The sequence below is a fragment of the Falco biarmicus genome, chromosome 8 (assembly GCF_023638135.1).
Source record: "Falco biarmicus isolate bFalBia1 chromosome 8, bFalBia1.pri, whole genome shotgun sequence".
Lineage (NCBI taxonomy): Eukaryota > Metazoa > Chordata > Aves > Falconiformes > Falconidae > Falco > Falco biarmicus.
Genome location: NC_079295.1, coordinates 54019826 through 54044676, shown reverse-complemented (window position 1 = coordinate 54044676; position 24851 = coordinate 54019826). Strand labels below are relative to the sequence as shown.

General features: G+C 39.7%; 1 protein-coding gene across 4 annotated transcripts in view; it reads right to left on the bottom strand.

Moving 5' to 3' along the window:
- Window positions 1-556: 556 nt before the first annotated feature.
- Window positions 557-24851, bottom strand: part of CSNK1A1 (casein kinase 1 alpha 1) — a 37191-nt gene continuing 12896 nt past the window's right edge. Inside the window, exons 3-11 of one of the 4 annotated variants that reach the window (XM_056348303.1) lie at window positions 23154-23280; window positions 21337-21435; window positions 18847-18930; window positions 15376-15515; window positions 11988-12066; window positions 10876-10950; window positions 9491-9597; window positions 8510-8622; window positions 557-3234 (exon numbers count right to left, since the gene is read on the bottom strand). In XM_056348303.1, coding sequence (XP_056204278.1) covers window positions 3227-3234; window positions 8510-8622; window positions 9491-9597; window positions 10876-10950; window positions 11988-12066; window positions 15376-15515; window positions 18847-18930; window positions 21337-21435; window positions 23154-23280 — 832 coding nt within the window. In that variant the 3' untranslated portion in view covers window positions 557-3226. Of the gene's footprint in view, window positions 3235-8473; window positions 8623-9490; window positions 9598-10875; window positions 10951-11987; window positions 12067-15375; window positions 15516-18846; window positions 18931-21336; window positions 21436-23153; window positions 23281-24851 lie in introns of all 4 variants that reach the window. The other 3 variants (XM_056348302.1, XM_056348305.1, XM_056348304.1) reach the window with 3 other exon arrangements.

Sequence of the window (24851 nt, the reverse complement as noted above, 5' to 3'; positions counted from 1 at the left end):
CCAGGGCCTGAATTCATCACTTACTAGCAATACCCAACACTGTGCAGAACAGCGGGCAAGGCAGGGCGCAAGAGTGATGTTACCAATGTTACTGGTAACCGAGACCTAGAGCAGCCTGCCCTTCTTTCAGAGCCTTTTATGGGAGAAGAGAAAAATGCTTTCAATTGCTTGCACCAACGGCTTAAATAGGTTAAAAATAATGAACCAGTATGCTGCACATGAGCACTCTGTGCTCCAAATTAAGCAACCCTTTAAAAGGTGGCCTTAGGACGCCTCTCGGTTGTTGTAAAGGTTAATAAATCGCTTTGAAACCCTGTACACAGCTTAGCTAGGTGACTAAGAACCTGTTGTCACAGGCTAATGGCATTACCTGAATTCTAGCACTTTCCAGGGAGCATGAGGGTTTTTTCGTTTTTGTGCTTTACGGCCTCTGTTATGCTGATAATTACTTACGAACGGCCTGGGATTGCCTGCAGAAGTTCTTGACTTTGCATCAGGACAGTAGGTAAGAGTAAAACCTCCCAACACAAAACCTTTGCAGAGCTGCAACCAGAAGTCAAGATCCACATAGTTTTTAATGCTTTCAGGTTTAAGTCTGTTACAAACCAAATGGATTATACAGCAAATGAGTGTTCAGTATCACAGCATCTCTTTAAGGAAGGTTGCCATCTTGTTCGTTGTTCAGCATGCCTGGTGCAGGCTGGTTTTCTGCAAAGCAGCACAAGGCAGCTGACGGTTTAAAAGCTCACGCTTCTGTGCAGACACAGCATGTCTGAAAGACTAACTGGACTCCACGCTCCTCTGCGGGACAAGGCTTGCAGTCGTTCAGAACTACAAACCAATGCGTTCTGACACACTAAGCGCATCAACTGTTCTTGCTTACAGTGCTTATCAAGGGCAGATTTGTTTCTAAGACTTGACAACCCTCCTCAAAGTCTTGAACAAACTTTATGGACAAAGGAAATAATTTCTTCTCCTGAAACCACACGCTTTCCTCCAACTTTCAAATATCTCATGTCAAAGCAAGAAAAGTGGTGCCAAAACAATTCCAAGCAGCCACTCTGAAAACAGCTGCCAAGAATGCATTTCTTTGATGCTTCTTCCCCTTCTGCCAATGTATGTTATCAGATGCATTGCCTAGACAGTAGAAATCATATGTAAGGACATACCATAGTATTCTAGATACCAGTTCTTAGAAACATAACGGTTTTCATATGAGGCATTGCTTGTAAAGCATCCTTATTCAGATGGGGCAATACTCAAAAGAGTCTAGAAAAACCATCCTAGCCAGAGGAATGAGCTACATTTCTTCTTCCACCTTCCAGGTAACAGAGAGAGACCGCTCTGACTCAGAAGAGAAGTTTCCAAATGTGCACCAGTATCTCTGAACCCAGCAGGCTTTCTGCCTCCCTGTACTCCCAGATTATCTATACAAATGTTTATTAGCACACAACGTTCTCCAGCTAAAGTTTAACATCTTCTCAGGGCAGATCCTTCTCGTAAAGAGAGTATGCATAGTGACCACACGAGACTGCGGCCTTGATCCAGATTACCACTCCGTGATGACAGAGAGTGCACAGTGATCTTGAAGAAATGGTTTCCAAAATGAGAGACCTTTTCAAACAGTAAAAATTTGAACTGTGAGCAGGAAACTCTGCTACATGCATGAAAACTGTCTAAAAAGCTAACATACAAACATTTACACAATAGGCATCTGGCAGCATTTTCAGACATTTTTTTAATTTATTCTGACATGCTATAAAGGAATAAATTACACTGTTAAAGAATTACCAGCAATAAAAGTATTTCTTTCTTTCAGCTGGGCTAGAATAGGAGTGAGAAAGAAGACAGCCTGGGGCAGTAACCAATGTGAACTCTGCGTGGTGCAAGGCTGTCCCCAAGAACAAGAGTAAATCTGGTCATATCCACTTCACAAGAAATTGAAAGAAAATGCCTTGGTTTAAAACCATCCAAATACTCCATTCAATTTTTTCTTAAAACTAGCAATCACAAGTCATTCCAGCTGATGCATGACATGGCAACGCTCGGAGGCTGCCAATACCAAGTCTGCAAAAGATGCCATTTCATTTTTAAAAAATCCAATCTTAGTACAGAGGGCTGGTCTCAAACAACAAGTTATACAAATGCAAGACTGCCCCTTCCCCCTCAAGGAAAAAATACAAAATTTATTTAAGAACAAAATGAGGAAGAGTTAAAACACTAAATCTAAAATGATTTAGAAAGAAATATGACTTCTTTTGCTTAACAAATGGCCTCAAAACTTGGTTTAAAAACAGGGTAATGTAGATTTCTTAAACTGAATTAACAAGGCAAATTAAAAAAAAAATCTCATTTCCTTACAGAAACAGTTTTTAGTTTTTAATGAACTTGTAAACAAAAAAGCTCCCGCTTCAAAATAAAAACAAAATCCCAGATCATATAGATGTTTACAGTGATTACATTTATCTAAGCAACTTACATACAGGTTCAGTTGTAAGATGTTAACTAAATTTTGTGACAAATATGCTGTTTTTCCTTTTATACCAAGAACATTATAGAGTTAATGCAGAGTCCTAAAGATTATCTAGTAGTCGCTAAGTTTCTCTTAAGTCTTCACTTTAGATGCTGTTATTTCTAGCACAGGTAAGCAGGCAGAGTCTTTCATACGCTTAAAAACTGGAATCTTTGGTTACTACCATGTCAGCTGGCTTGGTATGTTGCACATAGAAGCCAACAACTTTTAAGAATGTTTTAAGTGTACAACTTTCAAAACCCAGGGAGGAATAACCAGAAAAGAGTGCACAATTGTGAGCATTTACAATTATCACAACTGTTGCCGAAGACTGTTCATGCCATTCTTCCAAAACAATGAGATCTCATAAGCAGTGTAGTTCAAAGTAAAAAGGTAACAAAACTTGGCATATGCACAATTTTCTCCACTTGTGTGTCAACCATTAGTTAACTTTTCCACTTGAAAAAAATGCAATAGAAAACTGGACACCATGTTTCACTATCTCAGTAATATTCACAATTACAGCTGCTACAACTCAAAGTGCAGCATCACTGACACTGCCCAGAGCCAGTTTATACTGATATTAAGTTCTTTACACCAAGTAAATGGTTGCCCACAGCCACTGGCAAGTGTACATATGAACTAAATTTCTAGGATTTGGGGAGTGACAAGTCCTGCTCCGATCTGCTCTGCTTTGTCCCATCCTTGCCATGCTCAGAAACCTGCAAGATAAACACAAGGGCAACTTACTGATACGGGATGAAAATGAGAAACAGCCTTCACAGCAGAAAAAAAAAAAATCAAACATCAGTTATGGTCATTCAAAGGGGAAAATGCTGTTCCATCTCAGAATTGCGGAGTTCCTGTTGTCCATTTCCAACACTAACCAGCATTGGCCACCACCCTTTAGCTCAAACACACACCTCTCTCACACCTACTGCTGCACTGGAAAACAAGCTCACACACCAGCTGGATGCCACATTCCTCAAATAGGAATTCAGACCAGCAGTTTGAAAACAAGATGTGTTATTGCCACTAGGAAGCAGGATGTAATTTCATAGGATTGTTTTCTACTTGTCTGCAATGTCTCGTGTTTATATCCTTGAATGTCAAACTGTCATCTGATTGCAGTGGTGCTCTTCAGAGATGCAGTACAGCAGTGTCACACAGAGAAGGAAAAGAAACAGGAATAACTTACCTTACAGTAACTGTTCGCTACATGCTCGCGTGTATGATGCCCTGGGGCAACCAGAACAGAACTGAGAACCTTTGACAGTGACTAGGAATCCAGCATACCTTCTGTCCTTGGAAGGGCAAGCGAAAGAACTCATGTGACAGGGGAGGTGGGGTGTGAAGAGCAATTCTTTTAATGTTCAGTACTCCAAATGACAAGTTCAAGACATTGTGGAAAAGGGAGAGTAGAGGAATACACACAGAGATCTCGAAGAACCAGTTACTGCAAGCTAAGCCAGTCTTCCCTTCATGTGACTACTTATATACTTATTTCTGGTGACTCAGGTGGTAGCATTGTGCTTTAAAGAGGTAACAGGAATCTCAACCAAAGACTACTTTGCCAAGCAAGTTTCCGTTCTGGATGCCCTCCAAACAGTATGGTATTCTGCCGATGTATGAATTCATCTGAGCCACAGCTCTGAGTTTTTGCAGCAGAAATCTCCTCACAGTGAAATACAGACAAGGCTGACCTCAGCTATAGCTTGTGCTGTCATCCAAGAGAAGCAAGTGCAAACAAGTCTTAAACATAGCCTGACATTCAATCAAAAATGTATCTGGACAGCACTCAAAAGACAACTTTAACTCTTCCAGAACAAGCTACAAGTAATTTAGAAGAGACTCAATACCCTTGTTTGAGCCCAGTCTTAATGCACTGAAGAACAACTCTCTTTACCCAGCACTAGCAATTCTAAAAGAACCACAACTCCACACCAGAATTAAAACAAGTCATTCCCACCTGAATGCAAATTCTCAAGGGAACCCCAGTGACTCCTTAGTTCCATTGGCATAGTTCCATAACCCCTACTTGATGCATACAACCGAAAGTTAAACTTTCCACTTAGTGTATTCAGCAGTAAACACTGATTCATCATTTGAACCACTTTCTCCATCAAAGCAGCCAAAATTAAGTCAAAAGGAGGAGTGTGCTTCCACTGTGGAAACGGACAGATCAACTGACTGCTTTAGACACCTGGAAATTTCAAATTAAAATAGGATCCCAACCCTGAGGATAAAGAACATGCTACAAATGATACACTATTTGTTAGAATACTTCAAATTGAAGGTATTATGGGCAGGAGTCTGACTCTACAGACAGCAATAGTGAACTGGATTCAACCCACAATATCCCTTGCAAGTCCTATTAAGACTACACAGGAGTGTTCCCAAACACACCCAACCACCGCTGTCCAACGAGATGCTGAGACATTCATGTAGCACACAAAACTTTACCAGTATGAAGAACATGCTGAAGAGTTTACGCCAGCATGTCTCTAACAAATCTTCACTACACAGGGCTAGCTCAAATCTGCACATTCATCACTCCTTGTCCCTCCAGGGTGTTACTAAAGTGTTTGATAATCTATGCTACGCAAGGGATACTCAAATTGCTTTATTATTACCATAGCTGCAGTTCTGATCAACAGGGGAAGAGTAACTGTACTACTATCATACTCCAAGAAGCTCCTCTACTTGCTCGTGTTCAAATGTTTTGTTCTATTAAGTAGCTGCAGAGACAAGCAGTGAAAAGAAGTTGTCAATTGGCCAAATCTCAAGTAGTAAACTAATAGCCTGTTCTGAGAAATACTGCCACGACCATAGGTGTCCAGTGAATGCTAATGGGCCTGCTGACAGGCTTACAGAACTCTACACTGGAGTGAATTAAAAACACTTCTCACAAATGGAACTGATAGACTTTATCCTGGAGATAGACTGTTTGAGTCAGTTTTATGACTGAGGGAAGCTGACTACAAATCACACCTGAATAACTGCTGCACCATCAAGAGATCAAGAGCTAAACTTTCCAGAGTCAGCAGAGAAGATCTGTCTGTTGAAACAGTTCACCTCTCCCAAGTTCAAAAACAGCTGATCTTGCTGTTACAAAAGACACTGCACAGGGTTCCAGAGAGGGACAGGGGGCCGGGGCGGGGAGGAGAAAGACCATTGACAGAACAGGCTACCCAGGAGCCAAACAAAATATTCAGCCTGAATAACCTTTAGGATTCAGTGAGATGGTTGAATATGGAGTTGTATCCGAGTTAAGGCAGCCAGGGATATCTACAAATGAGCACACTGTCCAAACAGCCTAGCGTCATGTAAGTCTCTGGACATTGCCTGAAAAAATAAAGATTTCACCACTCTCCCCAGACACACATCTTCCGGAGTATTTGCACTTTATACAATATACTGTAAGATTATAACCAATAAATGCACCTGTAAACTGGTATTTCCAGTACTCTTATTAAACCAGATATGGTTCCCAGAGGGGTATAATTTGATAATATGAAGCCTTTTAAGCCACTTCAATACAGGCTTTGCTACAGCAACTACATGAGAATTTAACTGAACTCAAAAAAATACCTAGGTATTTCATTAATCTTCAATGTGACAGCAACATACAACCCATACAGCCTCCTGCTCAAGCTTAGCTGGTTTCAGAAAAATCTTCATTAACAGGCAGTATTTCCCACAAAAAGGCACATAGGATTTGAGAAATCTGGAATCTTTACTTTGATGAAGAGACTAAGCTAACTGTTTTAGGAAGCTGGAAAAGTCTTCAGATGTTTGATAAGCACTACTTTAATGCTTTGGCTTACATTACAGCTTGATTGATCCAGAGGTCACAAGCCTCTTCTTCATGATTGGGAAGGGAAAGGAGAGAGTCATTCCCCCAAAAGGCTGTTTCTCCATGCAAGAGCCAATGAAAGCCTGCTAGAAAAACAGCAACTTCTCCACAGCTGTAGCAATGGACCTCATTACCAAATGAGTGTGATGAGGAATGTTCATCAAGAAAAGGAATAGTCTGCAAGGTTCAACTGCAAGACAGCTTCCCTGTTACTCATGCCTGTCAGTCAGCAGCAGATCTGCACCGTCATTAAATGATCACTAGAAGGTAGAGGCAGATAATCATTATGATGACCTTTTCTTTGCTTATGGTTCAGCACTTGGTCAGAGACCACCTGAGCCAGGAGGCTAGCACATTACGTCTCAGAATAGTTCAGCAAAACAGTATTTCAAGTGGATACAACTCGATTTTCAGGGTAGCGTCTGTTTACAGATCATTACCTCCTGCAAGATCATTGCTTTAAGCATGAGTTATTGTGAAGAATCCACATTTTTGCTTTAGATTTATTTCCTCCTGCTCTAACAGCCAACTGCTCCAGACCCCAACATTAGCCTGCGTTTAGTAGTAGGTTCTGAACTTCAGTCAGAGCTTCTGTATTTCAGGAAGCAATCTAAGCCTAGGTGCTTAATCGTCACGTCTGCTATGTACTAGTGTTTCAGCTGAAGGAACTGGTTTACAGCCTTCCGTACTACAGTAACACCTGTCGGTTCCAGCTAAACAAGTTAGACAGAAAGAATCTGACACTTAATGGTGTCCTATGGAAATTTTTTTCTTCAAGAAACCATTTCAGACTTGAGTCTTGGGAAGACCAGCAGGTATTTTACTACTGCATTTTTCTGGATGAAGCATTATATTTTTGGATACCTATTTTGACTAGAGCCACATGGTAATGTTTGAATGCTGTCACAATACATGAGAAAATGTTTTGGTAACTTTATTGTAAATACGTCTGCATTTGACTTCCAATTCTACCATGTTAGCTTAATATATGATTTTATACATATAAAAGTGATAGTCAAGACAAGAATGTACTGAAGAGTAGCAAGTGCCAGCAATAAATAGCTCAGTATAGAACTTGAACCTAGTTTCTCTGTTGTCACTTGAAGAACCTCATTAGCTTGAATTTTACCTACAGCTCATCTTGAGGAATCAGTTTCATTACAAGATTGGCTGTAATGCTCAGTAGCTGTAGCTGTTTCATTCTAGTGGCTTACTAGACTAACACTGGCAGATCTACATCACAAAAAAAAAATTTAAAAGCTTCTAGAAAGCATTGAAAAATAAATCTTATGTGCCTTTTCAGAACTCAGTTTTCAGTTAAGTCTTGAACATTTCACAACATTTCCCTTTGAAACCATAACCTAGAAACATTAAAAATAGTAAAGAAATCTGAAACCCCTCCCCAGAGCACCCTGATACTTCAGAAAATTGTGACTTGGCAATCCACAGCAGTTCAGGGTTACTCCTTGATTTAGGCAAGGCATTTTGAGCTCACTGATCCTTTAACTCTGGACCAAATGTCTCAATGTAAAACCACTGGAGGAAGCCAGATCATTCACAATTTTCTGTTTCCAATGTTTGAGGCATACAGAACAGAAGCAAACCCACAGCACTATACCAGCTGGAACAGAGTAAAACCCAAAGTCTCTAGATCCTTACCTAGTTAATGAGAATTATCCCTTAAGAAGTGTTAGGTCTAGGATTTTGGATTGTATTATATATTTATATATATATAAAAATATATATATGTGTATATATATAAATAAAAATAAAAATGTCACATTCCCAACACCAAGTCAGTTTCTTGTTTTTTTTTGGTTTGGTTTTTTTTTTTTTTTTTGGAAAGTGGTTAATGCAGGAGCAAAAGATGCAGTGGTTAAAATGACCCAACATCCCCAGAAGAAATGATATGAAGAACAAGGACATTTTGGTATAAAGTTAGTAGTCAAATTCTCCAAGGACGTCTTTTGGTTTTGCTTTTTAAATTAACAGCCAAATATATTTTTTAAACCACCTCCTCGATCTAACACTTAAAATTGCTGACATTGTCCAAATTAGTGTAATTTTTTTTTTCTTGTAACGTCACTTGGTTCTTGGCTACTAACCTTTCATGTTACTCTTGGATTTGTCAGTTTGCTTGCCTGTGGGGGTTTGGGCCTGCTGCCCCTGCCCACTGGAAGAGGCTGCCTGCTGTGCTGCTTTCTGCTTTAACATTGTCCAGTCGAATGTGTAGTCATATTGGTGGTTCAAGGTCCTAGAAAAAGAGTGAAAGACTTTACCGTAACACATCATAACTTCCTTACTGCTAATACCAGGGCTTTGCTGAAACCCCTGAACTCTTTTTGTAAGCTGCTTTGGAGATTACAAAATGGTATATAAATGCTAAGTATTACTAACTTAAAGGGATTCTTAAAGCAGGCCCAAATACCATAATACCATCAAGCATTTTCTTCACCGTTTACGCAAGTCTGCGTTTGTAGAAGCAGCTCTCACAACCCAGCTTACCCATGTGTCTGCACTGAGGTTCTCAGCTGTTGGTTTTTTTAAAATACATATAGTTTTAAGGAGACTGCAGTATTGTAGATCACTGAAAAAAAAAATGCTTTGAATTCCAGAAACTTGGAGGGAGACTGAGAGATCAGTACCAGCTCTTCTTTTGACAGATGCTATTCACTCTACTACACTGAGTTTATGTTCTGGTTTCTCTAACAAGCTCAATGTAACAGCACTATTCCCCTTCATTGAAATCCATCTCCTGGGCACCACTGCTAGTCACATCACCAATCTCCAAACATAAAAAACTTCAAACATTTCTACCGAGGAGTTGATTTCTTAAACTACTTGCAACAGAGAACTTGAAACATGAGCTCAACCCTGCAGCATTAGCGGTCAGATCATGCAATGGAAAACCAAAGGGAATCTTTTCCTTCACCTTTAAAATTGAACAGTATTTTTTAGGTCTTTTAAACAGCTTTTCAAACTCCAAAATGAAAGAAGGTCCCAGAAGAACTCCCTACACCACACACACAGAGAACAGCTTTCTGCAGTGTTAAGTCCCACAGAGGAGTTATCAACTGGTAAAGCACTGACAAATTCCTGTACTTTTCCAATTTGAAACTGACCTGAAAAGAATACGGAATAATTGCCTCAGATACATGTAATCTGGTGCCTCTTCAAAGCGCAGGCCACGACAGTAGTTCAGGTACATGGCAAATTCTGCAGGGAATCCCTGTAAATCAACAGTGTTAATCAAGCCAAGGCTTGCAGCAAAAAGCTTCTAACAACCCTACATAAGGCAGCAAAAAGCTGTATTTCTGTCTACAATGGCAGAGAAAAACTGTCTGAAGATTCGTAAGTGTAAATTCTACGTTGCCTCTAGTTATTCACCTATTTTGTATTTCAGAAAGTAAGTTTGATCAGCGGGTTAGCAGGTCCATATTCTCTCCCTCCCCAGAATTGTTACTTGATGCATGTTTTGCAATCAGAAGTTCTCTGCTACCAAAACCTTCAACACACAACATATTTAGAGCACTTAATTCATCCTAATTAAACCTAGTTCTTATTAACTAGGTCTCTGAAATTAGTAGTAATTGTCTCAAAATTTCTACTCATGGTTCCTTGATAATCTACTTGAGCATACTAGAGGCAAGGTCAGTTACCACTATTAAATGTGAAAACTTAAACCATGAACACCTCCTTCAAAGATTCCCTGCTTTACATATTTATACATTTAATGCTATATATTAAAGCTTACATGTAAAGTAGGTAATAGCATACAGCACAGTGCTGTACTACAAGAAAGAAAACACGGGGTGTAACAGTTCAGCAGTTTGTCAGATGCTATCAGACTACAAGGGCACATAAATGTGCACGACTAGAAAGTACAATCCTTGGTGCTGCTGTTTGATGTGCAGAAACTACCATGTGTTCTCAAGGATCTTTGTTAACAAGCATGGGGCTGCTGCAGTTCAAGGGAAATTTTAAGACCCAAAGGATAGCACTGGAAAAACATCATGCTGCAACATGGCTTTAAAGACCACCTGACATCCAACTCCACTACAGCCTCTACAAGGCAATATCAACGATCCTGAAGTGGCAGAAGCAAGTATATACTGGCAAGCTACACAGCTCTACCTTGGTTTTATTTATCCAAGAGGGCACACACAGAACTTTCACTGTGGAAGTTGAGGGTGAGACTTGTTCCTTTCTTAAGAGAGCTGGAGAACTCGCTCAACTGACAAGTCACCAAGAACTGGAACAATGATGGCATGAACTATGCTAAGAAATAGCAGCAAATGCCTGGCCTGTTACACACGTTCACAGCCCTGCTGCACGGGCAAACACAAAGTACCCATGACTGCCAGAGAAGTATTATTCAGCAGCAAACACCATCTGAGACTAATATATTGGCTCTAGTTTAAAAAAAAACAACCAAAACAAAACCACAACCAGAACACTAAGAAAAGAACTTCCATTTCATAGCATGACATCATTTTGAAACTCTTACCTTACACAAAACCTCAACAGGAGTGGACATTTTCTTTTCACTAATCTTTTCATACTTTTGCTTCTTTGTTGCAGCCTGTGGAACATGGAGGTCACAATATAAGAGATACTGTGCAACACTGGATTAACAAGGACAGTAGCAAAAAAAATAAAAAAAAAAGACGAAAATCCTTTGGTCAACCGTAAGTATTTTATGTGAAATCTCCAAGTCCCACACACTTATTGCAAAGAGAATGAAGGTCAATCTGGTATTAAGATTTGGACACAGTTTAATACCATTTGTCGCAGTCTAATGCTTCCATCACATGGCACAGCTCGTGTAGTTCTAGCTGCTGCTTTTGTCCATTAAATAGACCAGACTTGCATTTACATTTGCCAAAGTTGTATTAATTCCCACTCAGCACCCCATTCAAGGGCTGCCTGCGTGTTTCAGTAAGCAGCCATTACATTCATTTGCAGCTGAAGAGCTCTAGTTTCACAAGCTGCTTGCCTTTTTAGAAAACTTGCAGCTGCAACACTATTTAGTTACACAACTCTAACATGGAGGAAGAAAACCAATTAAAACATGAAAACAAATTACTAAAGTCCATGTAACAGAAATAAGAAGTACTTGCCATGCCTGTACTTGGCTACCACACATGAACATACTTGAAAAGTCTGTTGCAGCTAGTCATTATTCAGTCATGCCATAAACTGGACTAAGATACCAATAAAGCTGGACTTGCTAGCTGAGAGATTATTTCCATGCTCTCTACAGCAATTCAAAAAGCCACTAACAATGTTATTTTCTACTCTTCCCAAAAAGGGCCTCAGCCTACAACAGGACAATAATAATTTGCAAAGATGACGTAAGTTATTGTTTAGCATAAAATTTAAGGCAGTCAAACAATACACATTTTGCCTGCTACACGAGAAGCAGAAAGAACCTTTCTTCTAGCTTCTATAAATATCATGCCTTGGGAAAAGCTGCTTTGTAGAACTGAAGGTAAACATTATATAAAACCACCTATCCAGACCAGCAGGCAGAAGCATGATACCCAAACATGGAAAAAAAAAAAAAAATAAAAAAAAAAGGGAGAAGAGTAGGGGGGAAAAAAAGGCAACATAACCTACCTTCAGTCCTTGCCAAGGCAGACTGGTTCTGTTAAAGTACATCAATACATAGCCTAAAGATTCCATGTCATCCCGACGACTGAAGAAAACAACAACACAATGAATTACAAATTTTGCCTTTCATACTTTATTCCAAGCAGAGCAAGCATTCCAAAATTTACAAAAAATAATAATAATTAAAGAATAAAACCTAAGCTTTGGTGCAAAGGAAGGTATCTTTCTAACACAGTTAAGACATCTAGGTGTTCAGAATTCCACTAGCAGGCATGTAAAAACTCTTCAGAAGCAGGAAGGCGATCCTAATCATTTTTCAGGCAAGGAATAGTCAGTAGGTATTTGTGTGTAGTAAGTTTCCATCTGCAACTACATTATAATTTGGGAAACATAAACACTTCGGAACATAAGAAATGAAACTTTAAATAAATGTCCTTCCCATTTAATTAAGTAGCTTGGATAGAAACTAAAGTTTTACCTGTAGGAACCATGGTATGCATTTTAAGAGATAAATGACATTAGCCTTAACTTCATTGGAAGATTTTTCCCTGAACCTTGCCTCAGTCTAGGAGCGATACCGAACATTTAGCCCCAGAAGGGTGTAATTCCTTTCTTCACTTCTGTTAAGAGACCCTGAATTATCTCTGTGATTTTTAACAGACAAGCAATATTTAGAAAGGTGCATGCATCAATCCGAGGTGCCTCTGCTTTCTTCCCACAAGAAGTCTGTTTTAAGACAGCTACAGAACTCCAAAGTTATCCATCCACAGACTTCACTGAGAATTTGCACGCAAACTCTCATCTAAAAGGCTTCAAATGTTTTCTGTACTGCATATGCTCCAGATCCACACTTCAGCCACACGAACGCCATCATACTTTGCTACACAGCTTTCATGATTACTAAGCCTAGTACAGTTCACTGAAATGGAAAAAATGCTCCATGATTTTTTTCCTCTTGGCAAAGCTGCCTCTTCCCAGCTGTGGTAGAATCAAATTTTTCCTCTGACTGCCTCTCTGCAGCTGACATCTATTTAAGACAGAGAAATAACTTATTTTTCTCCTCCCAGTTCCCTTATCAAGAGAACCTGACAGGTATTGCTGCTGCTTTGCCAGCCAGCCAGATCTGCAAGAAAAGCATTTAAATGGCAGCAGGAAAGATGACACACCTACTACCCCCACAAGGAAGCAAAAGGCTGAGAGCAGTATTGCAAACAGCATTATATATACGAGTGAGGGTAAAACAGCTCCCTTGAAGGGAGAACAAACAATTTGTAAGAACTCTGACAAATCTACCTCCAGATCTTGGTATGAGAGGAAGGAAGTCTTAGGTGATGTTTTGTATTATAGCCAGCCCAATATAACCACTAATAATCACCAGAATGGTCTACCCATCACCTTCTCAACTCATGTTCCAGCTCTCTGACCCTTTGAAGAACCAGTTCAGAGAGCTATCCCAGAAGAAAATCAGCTTGCCTCCCCTAAATAATTTCGCCACAAGGCCAAAAAAGCACTATCTGTGCCCAGGGGCCAGGAAAGAGATAACTGGTTCACTCCTCTTGACAGCAGCTAGCTCTGAGGTCATCTCAGCTATAACGTGAAAACACAGCCAAAGACAGAGGGATGAAAAATGATACAAAGACCATAAACTCCAACCTGCAAAACCTGCTAATTCTATCAGAATTGCAGATCTTAATCATCAACAGAATTCACTGAACCAGTATCAGGCCATGATATAAAATTACATTTTCTGAGAAGGCAGTGGTAAATTCAGAAGTAAGAAAGGGACTAATAGTTTCCATCCCAAATCCAGTTCATTGTTTAAATGTTTAATTTCATTATTTTGTATTAGGAAACACTGTAGTTCTGTAAAATCTGTAATGGATATATTACATGTGAGCATATACTGATCCAAAGTGATTTCCAAGATTTGAAAAAAGGACAATACCCTCCATTACTGAAACAAGAAATGGGTAACATTCCAAACAGCTCCTTGAGAACAGCTGTCATTACATGTAGGCAAACGTGTTCTGTAACAGAAGTACAGTACTAACAGTTGAAATATTCTGCCATCAGCTTCAGGACTGAATTCTCTTGATTACAGGAACATATTATTTGTTTGCCTCACTGTTGGCTTGATTTAGGCAGTTTAATAGCTTCCAGCATGCACCAAGCTACATTTCTAATTATTTTAGAATTCCCAGTACCAGCAGAGATGGCACAAGACCTCCAAGTAAATTCAAAAGCTGGAGCCCTTTGCAGCTCCCTCCCTTCGTTGTAAGGTGCTAGCACAGCTATTCTCTTGCAAGAATGGCTTGGGCTCTACAAAATGTACTTACTTCAGAAACGATACCCATCATTTACCCTACCTGACCCACATGTCAAGTAGGCTTACATAATGATACTGACACACAATAATATACACTTAAGGAACCTTAAGGAAATTAAAGAGGAAGAAACATGGAACATTTTAAAGCACTAAATGTTTGTAAGTTACATGTTCTGTAGAAGTCAACCACTAGAAATTCTGTCATTCCCATCTTGATTAAATTGAAGGTCAGAGGCACAGACATTCACGGAAGTTTTAACTATGTCTACGTGACCTCAGCATCATGTGGTAAAGCCACATTACACTTACACATTACAATATCTAGGCATAAAGGTAAGGAAGAGAAGAGAGGCATCACTTCGTATCTCATGAACACCTAAAATACACTTCCAAACAACCCGAAGTGCAATCTCCACTGGACCACTGCCAAGATACTGTAGTAGCAATATGCTTTTGATCCAGGTGATAAAAATGTGTTTTTTGATTAAGCAAAGCTCAAACATATAAACACACACACGTGTACATATATACATAAGAGCCACAACTGGCTGCATATACCGGAAATCAAAATACAGTGCAAGTGGAGTAGAAGATCTTTAAGTCTTGCTTGCAGGCAAAAGGATAAACAATAGTTTATTGTTGAAGGGAGACTGAGATAACAGGACACAGACACCAGCTTTAGAATACCCTTTCTGGCTACAGAACTGCATCTCAAGCCAGTCAGCAGTGGCATCAACAAGTACCAACACAATCAAGAAGTGCACCATTTTATTTGTGAACATCCTCTGACAGATCCACATGAAAGTATAGCTTATCCTTTAAAAAAAACCCTAAACCAACAGTATACAGAACATCCACCTCATGCTTGCAAGACTTAAAGACTTTCCAAGAAGCAAATAAGGTACTTGGATTTTTCCACCTACCCTTTCATAGGCAGCGAAAAAGAAAAGCACTTGCAAAGGTATATATACACTTATTCATACAAAATTAGTTCAGACACCTCAGAAGCTTACAAATAAGATCAACCTGCAGCCTCCAAAAGCACAGCAGTAATCTCCTTGAACTCACCTCTGCTCAATGCCAAGATGTGCATTGATACTGGCATATCGAGCTGTGCCAGTGAGATTTTTGTCTTCTCTGTATGGTATGTGTTGCCTTGTCCTGTTGTCCCGGTACTTTTTGGCCAAACCAAAGTCAATAAGGAATAACTTAAAGAAAAATGAAAATAGATTATATTCCTATACAATACAAGGAATCCCCAACCTCTTTCACTAGGCATTAACTACATTTTGAGACATCCACACAATGTAACAGCCTACAGTTAAGAGAAAGCAGTAACAATGCAGAGTCACAACTAGCTTTAACTAGCCAGTTAAAAAACTTAATAGTTAATTAGTTCAAGCCTTTTCTCAATCCAGTAGAATAGATTAGATCGTGCTACTCAGCATCTGTATCTTAGTTCTCCAACTATTTTATGTTACTGTTGCAGTTTGTATCACATTAGCTCAGTAACTACAGTGCACAATTTAGGAAGGAAACTAACATGTGCAAAGGCACACTTCACAAAAACCCACTCACACTAAAGCAGTTTACACATACAGATAGCTAACGGCAGCTCAGCAGCTTAATGCAAATGATATACATTCTGTATTCTTCTCTCTGTCTCAAAGAACACTGGCCATTCTGCAGAGCAGAAGGCCAAAACCTTTGACAGCAAACAAGACATCTTGCATTCAATCATATGCTCATTTTAAGACTACCAGAACGCTACTCACAGCAGCATGACACACTTGCTGATGATATTAATACAGCCAGGAAGCTAGAGCCTAGTACATGGAATCCAATTTAGGTTTCTAATAACCCAGCTTGCCCAATGATTTGGTATTTAGCAACAACTGAGCGCGTGCTAATTAGCGTGCTAACAGCCAGCCTATCTACAAAGGTTAATACAGACTGTACCTTCTTGTGACAAGATTTCAGGACTAGGCAAAAAAAGCTGAGGCAGAAGTACGTAAGGAACATTGCAGATTCTAGTAATCAGTCTTGAAGCTACAAATCATCAGGCTGAGCTCCGGATTCCACTGCTGGATTAATGCTACAGGATCAGGGACTACAACCCCCCCAGATTAATGAATACTGCAGAGTAACTTGGGTGGGGGAATGATATGATGGAAAGAAGACGCAAGGTTCAAGAAACTCTCAGTAAAAAACCTATTCGGTATCACCTTGAAGGAGAGTCCAGAACAGAAGATGCAGCTTTAAATGCAACCAAGTACCAGAGACTGATACGCAGGTATACCTGCATGCAAGACTGAAATAAAGGATCACTCTGGCACACTGGAAGTGCTGTGAATTATAAAGTGACACTTGACACAGAAGTATCACAGATGCTGAAAGAGTGAAAATTTCTGAATTGCATAGTAGGTATGTTTTAGAATTCTGACTGAGTATTTTCCAACTATAGCAGTCTATACAGGAAAAAACAAAGCTAAAAACTTAAACTACTGATGTTGGAGCAGAAAACCTTGAGTGGAAGTCTTGCCATGATTTATTCGCAACCACAAAGCAAAGTGGTTCTATATTTGATGTTCTAGTGAAAGTCACCCTTGGAAGCCCAGAATGCTTTGAGCAAGAGTATGTAAACCCCAGTTTAAGTCAACTACACTGGCCAGACAGTTCAGGAAAGTGAGGGTCTTTGGTGCACCCACCACAGCTACCACTAGAGGTAGTTTCTAACTTATTGGTAGTTGGAGGGCATGTCTGTGCACTAAATTGGCCATTTTGATACTAAACTCCTAAAGCAGATAGTATAAAGCTTCTATGTGATTACTATACTGCAAATGCAACTTCCCTAGAAGCAAAGCCTAAGATCAAATGCAATCCCTTATTTTCTGATTAAAGCTTTCTGATCTGATGACAGCCTCCAATGTGTATTTCTCAACAGCTACTTTTGCAGGGCCTTTGCCCATTAGTTTAAACAAAATACTATGCCCTGAAGAAGGAAAACCAAACACTATACACATCAGTCAAAATTTTTACTGCACATTTGGTTACAAACACTTCAAACAATTCAAAGTCTTTGCATGCTTTCTGTAATCCTGGGGATCTTGCCATTAATTAATGGTATGAAGGGACAAAGTCACAGTTCATGAATCAAAATAGTTAACACAGGAAGTGTGCTTCTAATACATAAATAGCTGGCATCTAGCCCTGTTTAGCACACACAGGGTAAGACTATTTTCTTCAGAAGAGTTATAGAAGTAATGATATTCCGACTCTTCCACAGCTACTATGACCTCTCTATATGAGACCTGAACAAGGTAATTCTGCATTGTCTCAAGATGTATGGGTAGAACCTCTTAAAAAAAAAAAAGAATACAGCAACGAAGACCTGTTTTATGCTAGTCTAGTAACTGGATATTATTTTACAACACTTGATTTATCTGGGGAAGTTTAATCTGTTCCCTAGCTTGAGCTCATTTTGTATTTCTCACTCTAGATGGGTGGAAGACAAAGGAGTAAGTCCATCTTGCAAAGCACGAAGTTGGAAGATACAGCCTGATTTGGATGAGCACAGAACGTACTGATGCCAGCCAGCAGGAACACAGACAATCCCACATATAACCTCATACCACCTTAATTCTGTTTGTTGCACAACCACCAGGAAACTGGATAAGTAGGGCAAGATTTTTGCCAAGAGCAACTAGAGAAGTAGATCAAAATCTGTGCCTCAACAGATAAGAAAGTTTCAGAAGCAGACAACAGAAACCTGTCAGCTTGCATACAGCAGCTAGCTGCCTGGGACTTAACACATGAAGACTATCATTGTGGAAAGCTACGGTCTGATTCTATGGCCCAACTCCTGAGCTATGATTCATATTCAGCAATTTCCAGCTGTCCTGCTATGAACTGGCATATGCCTTCATTTCTCTCCAATTCATCTCTTCTTAAAGTCAGGAGTACTACATTTAACACTACAAGATAAGCGCATGCTTCTCCAAGACAAGAGCTAGCTGGAGTCCTTTCATTTTATAAGCACAATGAATGAAAACAGGAGAGTCCTCATTACACATTTGGAAAGATTTTGAATAAAAACTGCAAGGGAAGGAGCCTGGCTGAAGCGATAAAGAACTTCACGTGCATTCAAATACACTGCTGGAATCCTACAGGAAGGCAAGCAGACAGCCCTACACAGAAGCCCTGCTACTTCACTTCAGTGGCATATCTATCCTTCAACACATTCAATATATTGCCTTTAAGTCTTAAAGGACAAAAATAAAACCTGCTTCTGCATCTGAAAGAAATCACGTACATTTAGCCCTTTTTAATATCAAGTTTAGAAATAATTCCACAATTTAAACAAGCGCCACAGGGAAACATCTTAGTAATGTTACATGTTTGCCAAGTATGTCTGAATAATGCCAACATAAGAGGTGCTTTTGCAAGGTCTACATTCTCCAGGAAAGAAAAAAAACAAAACAAAACAAAAATAAAGCACATGAATTTGGGGTTGAGGTTGGAATAGGAGACAGTTCAGACCTGGTTTAATCCTGAGAAAGATGGGTCCTGAGAAGTACTAACAGTCATGCTTCTTTTCCTCTTCCCCACTGGAGATTCTAAACACTGAACAAACAATAGAGGGTGGCAGTGCATCAAACAGTATTGCTTACATTGCAACAATGGCCGGCGCAGACAGGCAACACCGAGGCGTTCGAGAAAGAACAGGGTAGCCAAATGCCATCCTTCTTCCACCAAGCACTGTAGTTTTCAAAAAATTATGTATGTTTGTATTTTTAGTTTTTATTTTATTTTTTTTTTTCCAAGGAGAAAATTTGAAAGATGTGGTAAGGTAAATTTCAAACTGTGAGCCGCTCCAAAATGGCACTGCCTTGACCAGGGATAGCAATGGTGACATTTGGCTCTATTAAAAAAGGAAATCGAAGTTTTGCTTACAGAAGCATCCTTTAGTTCCACAAACTGCCCTTCCCCCAAAAGACATTTAGAAAAAGTAAATCTTCAGTAAGGAAGAGGTAGAAGGCATTTAGTCACCTTAAAGTTTACTTTCATAAGCATGCAGGGCTTATTTCTAGCAGAGCTGAAAATTCATCTTTTAAGGTGGGAGCAAAGTTTCTCCCAATCACCAAATCAAAATTTGAAAAAAATTAATTTAACTTTTTGAAAAATATAACTGACAGGAAGCTACTGGAACAAGATTACCATGCTATTCTAGTTTTTGTGGCTGATTTTCTTTAAACTGTGTACAGTAATCTCTAAAAAACCCAGAAATACACTTATAAAAAGAAACAAAGTAAATACTGCACAATGACAAGTGCTCCCTAGATAAAGCACTTGATTCTAAACGGAAGCAACCAAATCCTCACCTTGCTCATGTAAATCTATCAATTTGAACTTCCCTTCAAGAATTACCTCCCTAACATCTACCACCATGCAACAGTAACAAAGCCCCTGCCCACAGCGTTTACCACCATATCATTGTGTGGTTCCCTAACTAGTCTACTAATAGAAAAAAATATAATGGTTTACAGGCAATTTTGTTTTTTATTTCAGCTGATGCAAATCTAATGTGTTCCTCCACTAAAGTAAGCACAACAGCAATTTCTAGGCCATTAATCCACATCAAGATGAAACGGAGTGCAGCAATGCCAACCTAGCATGACTGTGCAAAAGTATAGAAAAATGGCCCAAAAAGAACTGGAAATCAGAAACTAAAATTAGGGGAAAAAAAACCCTGAAGTTTAAGTTATACTCTAAGTCATGCCAGAAAATTAAGTAGCCTAACTGCTCTATACAGCAGAGAAAAATAGAGCTCTACAGAGTTAAAAGTATGAAACTTGGGAACAAGCAAAGTTTAACAGCAACAGGATTACATAAAGACTGTCTTTCAGCTGGACTTACAAGCTTTTCCAACAATGGTTGTATCTAAACATTCAGTGCACTGCACCTCTTCAGACAAGAGCTGTTATCTCATGTTACTCAAGCTTTCCCCTTCTAATGTTCATGGCCCTGAAGTTGGCATTCATACAGGCAAACAAAGGTAAACATTTTAAATACTAGTAGTGCCTAAAGAGATGAGACAATCTCAGATGGCATATAGAGAAGTGGGAATCTTGCTTCCAATAAACAGCTTGATCACGTACATTTGTCCTGAAGTTAATTTCTATTAAGTAGCATGCTTAATGCATTGCCAATGCTGCCTGTCTGCCCGAGCTCGACATACAAATTGCAGGATTAAGCACATTTCACTCCCGAGAACTAAAAATAAAATAGTGTTTTCTTCTATATAAGGTTTTCAACAGGAAACATGCACTTCTGACTACGTTTACCCATCCAAACAAGTGCAACAACCTCAGCCCACCCACCCCCCCCGCCTTTTTTTTTCCCCCCACAAAGTAAATTGAGAGCAGTTTTTTTCTTGTACAACATATTCAGGTACTCTACAACTTAACAGTTTTCCATCAATATATTTGCATAATTTCATTTATTTATAAAGGCAACTGATCTACATGTTGGCTATTAGTCATATCCACAATTCTGATGGCTGAAGAGTTCTCTTTACCAGTCTGTCACTGCAGGATTTAATGCCCTGATGACTGGTAGGTCAGGAGCTCCCACGTTGGCACAAGTTCTTTTCAACCCAGGAAGTCAGCCCCAAAGCCAAAGACAAGACTTGACTTTATCATTGAGGGAAAAAAAACGCTATTACAATAGTCATTTCTATAATGAAACTCCATCATTGAGAAAAGTAGCTAAGTATTCTCTAGGGTTAGTTTATGATCTTGTTGCAATCATCTTGCAATCAAATGCATCTCACAGGGTGGGTCAGAGACCCACATGTGTATGCCACTGCATTTAGAAGCAGACACTGAGAAACCCAAGTTCTCATATCAAAGCACGGTTTAGCATCAAAAACAGCAGTTTTAGCAATGAGTTTCAAGAAGGTTGTGCATCTTGAATCAACTAACATAGCCATTTCCTTTGGATCTTTTAAACAAACAGCATTAGACTAACCTTATTACAGTGACGCCCAATACCCATTAGGAAGTTATCTGGTTTAATGTCTCTGTGTATAAAATTCTTTGTGTGCACATATTCAATTCTACTGATCATCTGTAAAAAAACAGCAACAACAAAACAGGTAAAATTTCAATGAGAGCAATACAATTCACTTAAACCTTCAATGAAAATACGAATTTTTAGTTTTACCTTCCTGGGGACCTTAAGTTTATGTATTTGCTTAATGAAAACCAAGTCTTTTTTTTATCCTGTTCAAATAAATGTATCTTTCTTACATGTTAAGACTCCATAATCTTGGTCAGGAAATGGCAGATTAAATACCTGAAACAACTTCCCAGACATTCAAGTTGATGTTCTAACTATAGTGTCCCATTAGAGAGCAATTTCTTTTTTCTTACTTCAAACAAAGGTTTTCTATACTTACCACAAGACAATTTTAAAGCTCCCTCCCTCCCCTGTCCCAGTTATTTATTTATCATCAAGCATCACTTGTCCAGGTAACAGTTTTCACAGAGCAAGGAACAACTTGATTGTGGCCCATACTGTCATGTCTAGGGTACTGTGATCCAGGAATAACAGTCAGCAGTGAAGATGCAGAGAAACTCTGGCACATCTGTATCATCATATACAATCATGTGATTTCCTGTGCATGAGATCACAGCACACGCATTTACGTGGTACAGCTTTCCAGATACTAAGACACTCTTCATGCAGTCTTTAGTGCATTGAATTGTTACAACATCATACCCTTGACAGCTGTTCTACTGGATTATGCCCTAAAAACCATTTCCGTGCACTGATATCCTAATTAGAGTTCATCATCCAAAGGAATACTGCAAGAAAAACCATACGGATTCCCTGGAGATGCTCTAACACCCAGACTTTAGCTAACTGAGCAGGCAAATGGCTCTCTAAAGCAACCGTACCATTCACTTAAGGCAGCTGAGAACAGGGACAGCTGACCTCATATCCACACAAATGCCGTGAGCTTCCTTGGCCAAGAGCCTGGGATTCTACAAGCATCTGGCTAAGTGACAACTTGGTACTAACATCAATTACATAACATCAGATGAAATTTAAACTACCATTGAAAATTCAACTCAAGAAACCCTCACTGCCTTTCAAGTAGCTGAAGATAGCACAATCAAGCTATTCATTAAATAGCAAGAAATAAATATGGCTGGCTATTTCAAACGCTGTACTCTCATGACCACATTGAAAAAAATATCAATTGCTAGAAAAAGATTTAACAGCCCTCAATTTTAGAGGCCTTGACTAAGTTGGAGATAAGAGTGGCACCTCCACTAACAACTTTAAGGACTGTCTTTAAGTACTGCATCAATCAAAACAGTATTTATTAACTCATGGTCTGGTACTAGAAATTGCAGGAGGTTGTGAACGCATTGTGACGTTCATTAAGAACAGACCCACAGACTTGCATGTTGCCCACCCGTCACTGCAGCTGGCCACCATACAACAGGTTTCTATTGAATCAGACCAACCGTAACTGGAGACGGCTTCAGACCTTACAGCACCCCTATGGCTGATACTGAGAATGAATCCATCCATATTATTGTCAATACATTAAAGTTGCCCTCGTCAGATGTGCAACATCAAGGAGCTGGTATCTGTGCTGCCCTCCCACCACAGGCCTACATTCAGTCTGTATGTCACAGCACAAAGAAGCCACCATTCATTCCTTTATAGGTCAAGTGTTCACTTAGCTACATACAACACCATTATTTAACCCACTTAAAAAGAACCAAATATGTCAAGGTTTTTAACTTTCTCACAATAAGATTTGTACATACCTGGTCTGCTAACATAAGTACTGTTTTCATTGTAAACCTGCGGGAACAGAAGTTGAATAGGTCTTCGAGGCTGGGACCAAGAAGATCCATAACTAGAACATTGTAGTCCTTTTCTTGACCATACCACCTGCAACAAAGGAAATTCATTATTCAGATTAGCAGGAACCCTAATGCAGCCCAGGACTGAGTACAACCTCAATAAGTTTGCAGATGACACCAAGTTGGGCAGGAGCGTTGATCTGCTGGAGGGCAGGAGGCTCTGCAGAGGGAACTTCCCAGTGGGAAAGGGCCTGGGGGTGCTGGCTGATGGCCAGCTGAACATGAGCCAGCAGTGTGCCCAGGTGGCCAAAGTAGCCAACAGCATCCTGGCTTGTATCCAAAATAGTGTGGCCACCAGGACAGGAGCAGTGATCATCCCCCCAGCACGGGCCCAAATCCGAGCACAAGACAGACACGGAGGTGCTGAGGTGTGTCCAGAGATGGGCAATGGAGCTGAGGAATGGGCTGGAGCACAAGTCCTGTGAGATGCAGCTGAAGGTACTGGGGTTATTTAGTCTGGAGAAAAGGAGGCTCACGGGGAACTTTATTGCTCTCTACAGCTACCCGACAGGAGGCTGTAGGCAGGTGGGGGTCAGTCTCTTTTCCCAAGTAACAAGCAATAGCACAAGAAGAAACAGCCTCAAGTTGAGCCAGGGAAGGTTAGACTGGGTATTAGGAAAAATTTCTTCACTGAGAGGGTAGTCAATCATTGGACCAGGCTGCCCAGGGAGGTGGTGGAATCATCACCCCTGGAAGTATTTAAAAAACACATAGGTGTGGTGCTTTGGTGCTTAGGGACATGGTTTAGTGGTTGACTTTGCAGTGCTAGGTGAACAGTTGGACTTCATGACCTTAAAGGTCTTTTCCAAACTAAATGATTCTATACCACTAGCCCTCTTGGCTGCAAGGGCACATTGCCGACTAATGTTTAATCTTGAAAGCTAACCAAAAACTATAGTGTCTAATTTTTCCTGGAAACGAAGTCTGAGGACAGAACAGAATACAGAAGTGGCAAGTGTGTGTATAAATTTTCCCTTAATTTTCCCTTAATAGGGAACACTACTGTACTTCAGCAGCAACTGAAATGACAAACGCCAAAATGAAAATGCAATCAAAGCAGAACATCAATATACTGAGGTGCATGTACCAAGCCTGATGTGAAACTCATCTGCAGAACACCTTACGGTCTCATCATTTCCTGCATTATTTAACTTCACATAAACATATTTACATGCTTTAGACTTTGTTTTTAGGTATGACTTCTCTGCAACAGACAAAAGCAGCCTGTGCAGTTAGCTCATATACTGCCTTGCTTCATTTATCCAAATTTAAACAAACAGCAATCACATTCTACTGTCCTACCAAGTAGAAGATAAACGACTCTTTACCAGGTTTTCAACATAATGAAGAGAGAATCACTTAAGTGTCATAGAAGTAAAAATACAAATTTAGCAAAATATCAATTGCAACCAAACACTGAAACCCACCTGTAAGTATCAGATATATCAATTCGGGGCAAAACCCCCAAATGTTACCACTGCTGTGAGAACAAGCAGGAGGCCTCCCATGCATATTTTTCTTTCCAATCCATGTCTAGCATTTCCATCATAGTATTACTTTATGTATCCCTAACTGGGGGATAGTATTTCCCCACCTAAG